Consider the following 12,149-nt stretch of genomic DNA (forward strand, 5'->3'; position numbering starts at 1 on the left):
TTCTGTCAGACATTAAGAAAAAAACTGTGTTCCAAAATAGCGAACTCCAATGACATTCAACGCTACTACAATGTTCTGAAATACAGGCTGCGCTTTAAAAAAGAAAGAAGTACACCAAGAAAATCCCAGTTACAGGATCCCAAGGAAAACCCATCAAAATTACCCTTATCTACTGAACAGAACCAGAAAAAAGTCTATATTTCCTATAAAATGCATGAGGGAAGGGGAGAATCCCGCCTTCCCCTTAAGATGCATCTCCTAACTCCAATGGGTTGGGGGGAGGGAAAGAAGGACATACATACACCCTAGCATATGCAAACTTCATTGCAAGGTTGAAACGATCAGAACGGCGGGGCGGGGGGGAGTTAATACACACACCTTTCCCTCTCACCAACTTCAAATTAGGGGTGATGGGGGAGAGAAGCACGAAATAGGGGATACAATACCTGGCCAACCTCAAATGGGGGGGGGGGAATGGTTGCTGCCACCACCCTTAACAGGAAAAGGGAATAAGAATGGGGGAGGGGGGCTCAACCCAATCCCTATGGAAAAAACTATCCCAATATCAAGTGCTATACCTATTTTGACAACACAATGGATATTGTCAGAGTACGATTTGTGCGTCAATATTTCAGCCAGTCATATTCCTATTTAGAAATTAAAAGTTCACATCGGAAACAACGAGACACCCCCTCCCCCTTCAATCTTGACAGAAAATGAGTCTGAGAAAGAGAGGGGGGGGGACATACACCTCCTTCCCACCACCACCCTAAATCTTATTAGGGAGTGAGGCTGGAGACTAGTGGGGGTGGGAGTCCAAGCCTAGCCTAGTGCCCCCCGCAAAAAAACTAAAAACAAAACAAAACACCCAACACAAAATTAATGTAGTGAGGACATACAGACCCCACCTCCAAATTTAACGAGGAAATTAATTCGGGAAGGGGAGAGGAGAAGAAAGGGATCTAACCTCATGGCCTATCTGCTTTCCACACTACATTGGGGGGGGGGGAGGAGAACGGCCTGTCTTGGGGGGGGGTTAAGGTGGCTATTTTGAGGGGGGAGAAGCGCACCCCCCTCAGACACACAGCGGCCCCCCGCCCGCGCGCCCCTTGGTATCTCCCCCGTCCCCTCACAACCGCTCTCCGGCTTCGCTCGAGCCTTGTGTGACCCGCGGCGGGGCGGGATGGCGCCCGGCGGCGGCGGCGGCGGCGGCGCCGTCTCCAAGGCGGCCGTGGGGCGCCGCTTTTCTCCCTCCCTGCATTTACCTGTGAGGCGGATTTTGATACTGGAGCCGGTCCGCCGGGTCCCTGCGTTCGACATCGCGCCCCTCAGACGGGCGGGCGCGAAGAGGGGCGGCAGGAGGGGAGGACGGGGCTGGGCTGGCTGGGGGGAATCAGCCGCCGGCCACGATCGCCCCCATCCGGAACCCGCCGCCGCCGCCGCTGCCCCCTGCCTTTCTTCGTCGGCCTTTCCTTTCCTTTCCGCCCCCTCTGCCTCTTTCTTTCTTTCTTTCTTTCTTTCTTGGTCTCCTCACGCAGCAGCAGCAGCGGCGGCGGCGGAGGCGGCGCCGCCTCACGGAGCTCGACGCCCGCCCCGCCGGACGCGAACGGCGACTGCGCGAGCTCGCGCCGCCTCAGAGCCGCTCGCGCCAGCCTCCCTCCCTCCCTCGCGCCAGCAGCCGCCCTTTCCCCTTCCCCTTCCCCCGAGCTCGCGCCTCCTTTTCCCGTCGTGCGTCAGGAGAACGGCAAAGGGGGCGAAGGCCGGGCGGGTGCTGGTGCTGCTGCGTCGTCGTCACTTCGTACGTAACAGCTGGGGCCGGGCGGCCATCTTGGGGAGGTCTTGGCTGAACTCCGGAGCGAAGCGCCACGCTTGGAGATAGACCCCGGTCGGTGGCGGGGAGGAGCGAAGGCGGGAGGCGCTTGCGCGCCCCTAGTGGAAGGAAGGGGCGTTGCCGCGGTTTGGGGGACCTCTCCTGGAAGATCAGAAGGAGTAGAAGGAAAGCAGGGCCGCGCCATCGGCCCTGTTGAAAGACACCCCCCCCCATAAAGGCTCCTCCTCCCTTTTCTCCCTCTCGCATAATAATACTAGACCCCAATGGATTCCAGCTATCCGTGGCTACTAGTCCTGGTGGCTCTGTGTAACCTCCGGTACCAGAGGCAGTGTGCCTATGTACACCAGTTGCTGGGGGACATGGGCGGGAGGGTGCTCTTGCACTCATGTCCTGCTTGTGGGTTTCCCATGGGTAGGTGGCTGGGAGATGATTGGTGGGAGATTCAGGACAGAGAAAAGGAACGATTTCTTTGCACAGGGCGGAGTTAAACTCTGGAATTCGCTGCCACGGGATGCAGTGATGGCCACCAATTTGGATGGCTTTAAAAGGGGGTTGGACAAATTCCTGGAGGAGGAGGCGATCAATGGCTACTAGCCCTGATGGCTCTGTGCTACCTCCAGAACCAGAGGCAGTATGCCTATGTACACCAGTTGCTGGGGGACATGGGCGGGAGGGTGCTCTTGCACTCATGTCCTGCTTGTGGGTTTCCCATGGGTAGGTGGCTGGGAGATGATTGGTGGGAGATTCAGGACAGAGAAAAGGAACGATTTCTTTGCACAGGGCGGAGTTAAACTCTGGAATTCGCTGCCACGGGATGCAGTGATGGCCACCAATTTGGATGGCTTTAAAAGGGGGTTGGACAAATTCCTGGAGGAGGAGGCGATCAATGGCTACTAGCCCTGATGGCTCTGTGCTACCTCCAGAACCAGAGGCAGTATGCCTATGTACACCAGTTGCTGGGGGACATGGGCAGGAGGGTTCTGTTCTACTCATGCCCTGCATGTGGGTTGCCCGTGGGCAGCTGGCTTGCCACTGTGTGAACAGGAGGCTGGATGAGATGTACCCTTGGTTTGACCCAGCATGGTTCTTTTTTTCTCCCTCTCTCACAATTCTAGAACCCAGTGGGGTCAGCCCATGAAGCTGATTGGTGGAAGATTTGGGACAGATAAAGGGAGGCACTTCTTCAAACAGTGCAGAGTTAAACTATGGAATTCCACACAAGATGTAGCGAGGGCCACCAATTTGGATGGCTTTAAAAGGGGGTTGGACAAATTCCTGGAGGAGGAGGCTATCAAAGGCTACTAGTCCTGATGGCTCTGTGCTACTTCCAGCACCAGAAGCAGTATGCCTATGTACACCAGTTGCTGAGGAACATGGGCGGGAGGGTGCTGTTGCACTCATGTCCTGCTTGTGGGTTTCCCATGGGTAGCTGGATGGCCAATGCTTGACAAGATGCACCTTGGTGTGACCCAGCATGGTTCTTCTTATGTTCTTAACTGTCACTGCAAGCAGCAATTCTGGCAGGCTGTATAGAGTGAGATGAGAGGGGGAAGCAGGGCCATTCCACCAGCCCTGCTTAAAGACTACTTCATTTTTGCATAGAGGCAGATGAAAGGGGGTAGCGGGGCCATTCCACCAGCCCTGCTTAAAGACTACTTCATTTTTTCCTCTTCCCTCCCCATCTCTCTTTCTTTGTGTGTTGTGTGTGTTTTAGGCTGTAAGCTTGTGGGCAGGGGCTGTCTTCTTTAACTGATTGTATGTAAACCACTCCAGGAGACTTTTTGGCTGAGGAGCAAGATAAAAATATTTTAAATCAATAAGATGCCTTATATCGTGTCAGACCATGTAGCCCAGGATTGTCCACTCCAGCTTTCTCCAACCTGGTGCCCTCCAGCTGTGTTGGACTAAGACTCTGAGCATTCCCAGCCAGCATGGCCTGGGAATTATGGGGGTTGTGGTAGAGCACAGCTGGAGGTTGCAGAAGACTGGTCTATTCTACTCTAGCAACAACTTTTCAGGATCTCAAGCAGGGACCTTTCACTCATCTCTTGCTCCCTGGTCATTATTATTATTAATCTAGAGAGCCTCTTTTTAATGGAGGTTGAACATGAGTCCTTATGTGTGCAAGCACTCTACCGCTGAATCTGCCAAATAGAAAATACAGACACACAAACAGGTTTCCCGTGTGGCTGGCCAAAAGAGACATCATAATGGGTGAAATATTCTCATCACTGCACCTCTGTGCTGAAGAAGGCTGCACCAGTGGAATTTACCTGCAGTGTAGCTGTGAAAAGGCACCAGAGCTCTACCAACCAAATACTCAATTTTATTGCATATAACCATAGGTTCTTACAATTTTTCCAGAAAAGAGACAACAGTCAGAGGGGAAAGTTAAAAAAAAAAGAAAGAACAATTGAAACAATTCATCATGTGCACAGCTACCAGCAACCATTTTTAGGACCTTTGCTCTAATCTTTTCAAGCAGCAGAAGCAAATAAAGCTACTTGATTGGTTACATAAGAATCCATATCTACAAGTCATTTACACATTTGCTCCGTCTAAGTGCTGTCAGATATTCCTCCCAACAAAGATGCAAGAAATCTTTCCATGGGATCGGCATAATGAATGATGTCCTCCCTTTGTGGAGCCTCACATATGCAGAGTCGTTGAAATATGGGGACATTTATAGTCTGGAAGTGTAATCGTGTGAATACCTTCCTTAGCTCAGAGTGAGTCAAAGTATTAAAGTAATGAGAGAAAAATCACTCACCTTTATAAAGATGGTACCACCTGCTAAATCCTGTTTCTTGAAGGGTTTCCACATTTTTATTAGTATCCTGTGAGTATAACTGATCTCGCATATTAACCTTATCTTCACTTAGAACAGGGGCGCAGAACATCTTTCAGTCCAAGGTCTGAATTCCATTTTAGAGAAGATTTCAGGGGCCACATTCCAGTAGTGGGCGGAGCCAAAGGCAAAAAGGACAGGGCCAAAATTACAAAACATAAGAGCATGTTGTAGTTTAAGGGCACAATCCTATGGCTGCTAGGCAGCAGCTAGATGGCCACAGGATTTTTTGATTTTCGGGAACTGACCTTGGAACCAGTGCTCCAGGGTTGGTTCCCAGAAAACCGCCTCCCTGCCACCTCCACATTGTAGGTGGTGTGGGGACAGAGGAAGCATCGTTACAACGCTTCCTATGCGTCGGACAGCCTGCCCCCCCCCCGCTCCGAACAGCTCCGGCTAGACCGCCAAAATCGGCCATCTAGCCAGTAATGCAGGGCAGCCAGAGCAGATCTCCTCTGCTCTCTGCCTGCCCTGCACTGAATAGGCAGTTGCCTCCAAGTTCGGGGGCGGCTGCATATCCCGATAGGATTGCTCCCTAAAGCTCTTACTTCCAGCCAGTAACTAAGCTTTAGGAGAGGCATTTCAACATTTTAGAAGGGGGCAGGGGGAGAAACTGCACAAAAGCTGGGAGCCCACCAAACTATCAGTGGTCAGGAGAAAGGGGCTGGGGTCAGATTTGGCCCCTGGGCCTGGGGTTCTACACCCCTGACTTAGATGAAAGGAAGCCCATGAGAGAGAAAAATGGGTCAGCTTTTCAGAGCAGGAAATAGCCCAACCACACATAAGAACATAAGAAGAGCCTTGCTGGATCAGACCAAGGGTCCATCTAGTCCAGCATTCTGTTCCGACGGTGGCCAACCAGCAGTCGACCAGGAACCCACAAGCAAGGCATGAGCACAACAGCACCCTCCCACCCACGTTCCCAGCAACTGGTGTGCATAGGCTCACTGCCTCTGGTACTGGAGGTAGCACATTGCCATCAAGACTAGTAGCCATTGATAGCCTTCTCTTCCAGCAATTTGTCTAACCCCCTTTTGTTGTTCAGTCGTTCAGTCGTGTCCGACTCTTCGTGACCCCATGGACCATAGCACGCCAGGCCTTCCTGTCCTCCGCTGTCCCCCGGAGTGTGCTCAAGTCCATATTCATTGCATCGGTGATGCTATCTAGCCATCTCATCCTCTGCCGTCCCCTTCTCCTTTTGCCTTCAGTCTTTCCCAGCATCAGGGTCTTTTCCAGGGAGTTTTCTCGTCGCATTAGGTGGCCAAAATATTTGAGCTTCAGCTTCAGTATCTGTCCTTCCAATGAGCACTCAGGGTTGATTTCCTTTAGGATGGACTGATTTGACCTCCTTGCAGTCCAGGGGACTCGTAAGAGTCTTCTCCAGAACCACAGTTCGAAGGCATCAATTCTTCGGCGCTCAGCCTTCCTTATAGTCCAGCTCCCACAGACATACGTTACTACTGGGAAAAACCCCTTTTAACGCCATCCAAACCCCAGTTCTTCTGTTCTAAAATATCAAAATTTGACCAGATGGCGGTCAGGCATATCAATAAATCTTTTCAAATAAAAGAAATTGCCTCGTCCCACCAAATTAAACTGGCAACATTAGGGTGAAGCTGTCAGCCTTCCCCAACTTGTTCTTACGCTGGTTGGGAATGATGGGGGCCGTAGTCCAAGACATTGGAGGTTGTGTTTTGTTATTTTTTTAAAGGGTTCCAGAGCAGTATGCTTCATGCAAAATGAGAACCACGGATGTTCTGCTCTAAGGAACATTCATTTCCAATAAAGCGCATTTGGCAGTTCTATATACCTGGGCTTATTCAGCTGCAACAACTGAACACTTCGGACCAGGCAAGAGCGTTTGTGTGGTTCGTTCCTTTTTTTATCCATCCCGCAGCCTATTCAGGAGGAGCTAGATAGAAACAAGTTTTGCCAGACTTTCTTGTAGAGGACTATAGTCATTCACAACGGAAACTGTTTTAAAAGAAAAAAAAAAAACTACTATCAGCATGTAGCTTTCATGTGCCCCCTCTCCTTTTAAAACTGAAACAAAAACAACGTGTAAGCATATGCTTGCAATTTAGGACAGACACATTTTTAACTTCAAAGTCCTTAAAATAAAATTACAAATTATGCACACATACACACAGCCCACAAGGGAGCTATATGCAAACAAATTATCGTCCATCAGGGATGGGCAACTTGAGGTGCTCCGGATGTTTTGGCCTGCAACTCCCATCAACTCTCCCCGTTGGCTATGCTGGTTAGGACTGATGGAAGCTGTAAGCCAAAACATCTGGAGGGCTGCAAGTTGCCCACCCCTGTCGTAAACAAGCAAAATACACGAAGCGAACCCTGGAAAACTCCTGCTCGCTCTTTTTCATTTCAGAAGTAACTCCCTTCTGGAGCTAAGGGCTTTGATTGGGCCAGCCTTCTAGGTAAATAGAGAAGGCAAGCACAGTGCCATTGTAAGCTGGCTGGGTATGAACATGTGTAGTCTCAATACAAAAGCCCTGCTGGATCAGACAAAGAGCCTGATTGGTCCAGCATCTGGCTTCATGCAGTGGCCAACCAGATGCTTCTGGAAAGCCGAAAACCAGGGCTTGAAGGCAATAGTCTGCTCCCGCCGTTGTCCCCTAGCAACTGGTATTTAGAGGCAGGAACCTTCAGGGGCAGCGTTTTTTTGTTGTTATTGTTTTTTACTATCACAGCTAATACCTACATGGATTGACTTATCCTCCATTAATTTGTCTAATCTCCTTTTAAAGCCATCAAAGCTAGTGAGCATCCGTATACCTTGTGGAAGTGAGTTCCATGTATGCTGTGTGAAGAGATGGAGTAGTCTTCCTTTTAAAGTCTTCAAAGCCAATGAGCATGTGTATACCTTGTGGCAAGGATTCTTCTTTGAGGACTGCGTCCTCTGTTTACTGCCATCAGCTTGTTCGGTTTTGCCTCTGCTGTGGCAAGGGCTTAGCACCATTTAGGGTTCGGGTTCCCCTGTGGATTGGTGTTTGTTTTTTTAAAGCAAGGTCTGGTTTTAGGAACAGGAATAGAATAGCGCCACAGAAAGCTCTGAATGGTGCTAGGGCTAGGAGCCGGACAGGTTTTCCTGTATGTTGCTCCAACAAACAGCAGATTGTGAATGAGCCTTAAGTAGAGATTTGGCTTCCTTTAGGCTGGTTAGCTCTGCCTCTACACTGACTAAGGCCTTTTTTCTTAAAGGGGCCTGGTCAGTTTTAGCAGCCTCCTGCTGCAATGACACCAGAGTGGCTGGTGTCTTCATGGCTGGTGTCTATGGATGGGAATGCAACTTCCTCTGGATGCACGGGGGCAGGTCCCTGGGGTCTTCCAGGATTACCTGGTCCTGAGGAAGTGGAAGCCTTGTGGCATCTTTCTGTAACAGAGTCTTCTCCCTGAACTGTTAACTCAGGAGCCTCTTCTTCTGAGAACGAGGGATCAGGGTCCTCCGAGGATGAGGGTTTGGACTCCTGAACCATGGCACAGCTTCATCTGGGAACAGTCAGGGTGTTTTTCTATGAAGGACTAGGGATGTCAGAGAATTCCGCCACGGATCTCGGTGAGGCCGAATGCCAGTGCATTCAGCCCCCCGAACTCCGTGGCGGAACGGCCTGCCATCCCCCGCCCCCCCCCGCAGATCCCCCCCGGGACGAGACTTACCTGGGGCGGATCTTCCGGGCGGCGGCAGCTGCGGTGGCTGGTCTTCCGACCGGCTGCTGCCACCGCCATTTGCAGTCTTGTAAAAAAACAAAAAAAACCCCACGTGATAGGCTATGTAAAGATTTACGTAGCCTATCATGGCTGGGTTTAAAAAAAAAAAACCACCATGTACAGAAATGGCGGCGGCTACGGCCGCTGCCATTTGTGTTCCTTATTTTTGGCCGTCTTAATCTATGTAAATATTTACGTAGACTATGACGGCGAAAATAAAGGGGAACGCAAATAGCGTAGCGGGCGCTATTTGCATCCCTTTTTGATTCGCTGTTTTAGCCTATGTAAATATTTACGTAGGCTAAAACAGTGAATCAAAAAGGGACACAAATAGCGCCCACTACGCTGTTTGCGTTCCCCTTTATTTTTGCGGTCATAGTCTACGTAAATATTTACATAGATTAAGACGGCCAAAAATAAGGAACGCAAATGGCGGCGGCCATAGCCGCCGCCATCTGTGTACACAGTTCCCCCCCCCCCCCGAGCCCTCCGCGGCTGGAAATCTGGCTGCGGACAGCTCTGGCCTGGCTGGGCCTGGCCAGCTGCTCTGCGGAGCTGCTGCAGAGCACAGTCGGCCATGGAGGATTCTGGGGGGGAGGAACGGATCGCCTCCCCCCCCGTCGAGGATTCCGGGGGGAGGGACGGAACGCCTCCCCCCATCAACATAATCCACGGAAAGGTAAGTCACTTTCGTACATCCCTATGAAGGACACGTATGGAGAGAGCTTCAGGGTGAAGATGTAGAGGAAGCAAGAGACGAGAAGGGCATTTTGGGAGGGACAGGAAAAAATGCAAGGATGGCAGCTCCCCTGACATTATCTGGAAGTTTCTGGGCCAGAGGGGGTGAGCCAGCAGCTCGCAGCGCTGAAAAGGAGGAGCAAGTCTAGGGGGACTCTTGTGAGTGTGCCTCTGCTGGGGCGGAGGCCCTCGGCAGGTGCCCAGCCATGCCTAACCTTGATGCCATCCTGGCCCCATTGCCATTTCAGTTCCCCCAGAACAGAGTGTTGTGCATATGGGGAAGTCCCATGCACAGTGACGCTGCTCCAACCGAGGCGTTGCCTGGAGAAGTGCTCCATGGCAGGGGATGTGGGGTGGAGGAAGCTAGTAGGGACTGGAGATAACTGTGGCTGTTTCCCCTCTTCCAGTCTTCAGCAGGAGGGGCTTCATGGAAGATCCTTGCCTGAGATCCTGTGGCTGGATGGGCTAGCCTAGTGGCCAAATATGGCCTGTGGGGTGGAGGTTCCTTTCTATATAGGTCGTCCCAGAAGTAAAATAATCATCGTCGTCATCAATACATTTATATCCTGCCTCTTTTTCCTCTTGCAAGGAGGCCAAGGCAACTTAGATGGCCCTCCTTCTCTCCATTTGATCCTCACAACAACCATGCGAGGTAGGTTAGGCTGAGAGTCAGTGACTGGCTCAAAGTCACCCAGTGAGCTTCAGGGCTGAATGTGGCCTAGAACCCGGAGTTCCAGAGTCCCAGTCCAACACTCTAACCACTATACTGTCTCTCCATAGGGATGAATGGGGTTTACTCCCAGCAGGTAAGTGGGTATAGGTCTGAAACCTACAACAGCAGGATGAGCAGCACCCTGTGACTATCCTATACACACTTACCTGGGGGTCAGTCCCAGTGAACTCAGAAGGACTTACTTCTGAGTAGACAGGTATAGGATTGCACTGTTGAAACTCCTAGCGCTTCGCTATTATTATTTATTTATTTTATTTATTTATTGCATTTATACCCCACCTTTTTTCCTCTTGCAAGGAACCCAAGGCGGCTTACATTATCCTCCTCCTCTCCATTTTATCCTCACAACAACAACCCTGTGAGGTGGGTTGGGCTGAGAGTCTGTGACTGGCCCAAAGTCACCCAGTGAGCTTCCATGGCCGAGTGTGGACTAGAACCCGGATCTCCCAGCTCCTAGTCCAACACTCTTGCCACTACACCACACTGACTAACTATAAAATCATTAAAAAGCCTGAGATTTTGCCACCCTCCTACTTTATAATAATTTATTGTAGTGTGGTTTTACTTAGCTGTTTTAATATTTTTATTTGTTAGGTGTTCTGGGGTAGGGATGGCGGAGAAATCCGCCACAGACTCCAATGACCCCCGGAGTCTGTGGTGGAATAGACTATCCCTCCGCCACCTCCCGAAATCCCCCCGGGATGGACCCTACCTGGCGGCAGCCAGTTCAGGTCCGTCGTCTTTGTTCCTCAGCCATCTGCTGCTGGGCTGTGGAACAAAATGGTGTCTGGCGTAGGGGACACCATTTGCGTCCCTGCCCTTGGCTGTGATTAGCTACGTATTTACGTAGCTAATCACGGCCAAGGGCAGGGACGCAAATGGCGACCCCTAGGCCGGACGCCATTTGCAGCCGCAGCCTGGCAGCAGACAGAAGTCTGGCTGCGGGTGGCCCCGGCTGGTGGCCCTGCGGACTCGCCGCGGAGCGGAACCGGCCAAGGAGGATTCTGGGGGGAGGGACGGATCGCCTCCCCCCCACAAGCGGACCCCGGAGCGGAACAGTAAGTGGGGTTCATACACCCCTACCCTGGGGACCCCTTGGGGTTGAAGATTGGTATATAAAATAGATGAAAACAAATAATATGGACAAAACAAATACTCAATATCTTGCTGTCCACCAAGGGTAAGGATTTCTCAGCTTTGCATTTTGAAGCTTCCTGGCAGAGTGTGAGGCTGTATGAGAGCAAATGCAGATCCCCACCCATCCTGGCCTGTAAAGCAACAAAAGTGTTGGTTTTTCTGCCCTGAAACATGTTTCCGTATGAGTTCCAGAACTCGCCTTTTATATTAACACTCACTGTCATCACCCTCTATGCTCTTGTCGTACCCATTGTCCAATCCCCCTTTGAATCTTGCGATGGCTTTGATCACAAGGACATCTTGAAACGAAGTGCTCGCTGTGACATGCAGTGCTAGGAACTCAGAGACGATATTGTAAGACATTTGCCAAAAATAGATTTAAAAAATTTGAAGCCATTTGCAGCAGCGTGAAACTTTTTTTTTTTTAAAGCTTCTTGCACACAAAGCACACTGGGGGATATTTCTACTAGCAAGATCTGTGCTAAGAGAAATACAGGCAGAATACTACAAGTGTTTGGCCATGGGCAAGCAAGTCTTTGGGCATCTCTACACCAGCCTAAACTCCCGCATTTAAAACAGGGCTTTCTGCTTCTGTTTTAAATGTGGACAAGGTGCTTGGCCAAGTCCGATGGACCACCTGTGTGCTTGACCCTTGCCCTTCATGGCTCATTAAATCAAACAAGGAGGGGATGTCCGGCTGGGTCCAGGAGGTTGTAAATTCCTCCTTGAGAGAGGGAGTGGTGCCTGCCGCTTTAAAAGAGGCGGTAATTAGACCACTCCTGAAAAAGCCTATCCTGGACCCAGAGGATGTTAACAGTTATAGGCCAGTGGCCAACATCCCCTTCCTGGGCAAGGTGCTTGAGCGGGTGGTTGTAGGACAGCTCCAGGCACTGTTGAATGAACCGGATTATCTAGATCCATTTCAATCGGGCTTCAGGCCTGGTTTTGGAACGGAAACTGCCTTGGTCGCCCTGTGGGATGACCTCTGCCGGGAGAGGGACAGGGGGAGTGCGACCCTGTTGATTCTTCTGGACCTCTCAGCGGCTTTCGATACCATCGACCATGGTATCCTTCTGGATGGGTTGTCTGGGTGGGGAGTTGGAGGCACTGCACTACAGTGGTTCCGCTCCTAC

The 12,149-nt window shown here is 50.9% G+C and overlaps 1 protein-coding gene across 3 annotated transcripts in view; it reads right to left on the minus strand.

Annotated features, from left to right (window-relative positions):
* SMURF1 (SMAD specific E3 ubiquitin protein ligase 1) overlaps positions 1–1,673 on the minus strand; it is a 61,045-nt gene extending 59,372 nt beyond the window's left edge. For 2 of the 3 annotated variants that reach the window (XR_014785522.1, XM_084818317.1), the window contains exon 1: positions 1,266–1,625. Coding sequence is in view for 2 of the 3 variants with exons in the window: in XM_084818317.1 (XP_084674443.1) it covers positions 1,266–1,320 (55 nt within the window). In the remaining variant the exon portion in view is untranslated. Of the gene's footprint in view, positions 1–1,265 lie in introns of all 3 variants that reach the window. The other variant, XM_084818316.1, reaches the window with a different exon arrangement.
* Positions 1,674–12,149: the final 10,476 nt, after the last annotated feature.

This window comes from Heloderma suspectum, chromosome 12 (genome assembly GCF_057233095.1).
Source record: "Heloderma suspectum isolate Gila_16-S chromosome 12, 16-S_ref, whole genome shotgun sequence".
Lineage (NCBI taxonomy): Eukaryota > Metazoa > Chordata > Lepidosauria > Squamata > Helodermatidae > Heloderma > Heloderma suspectum.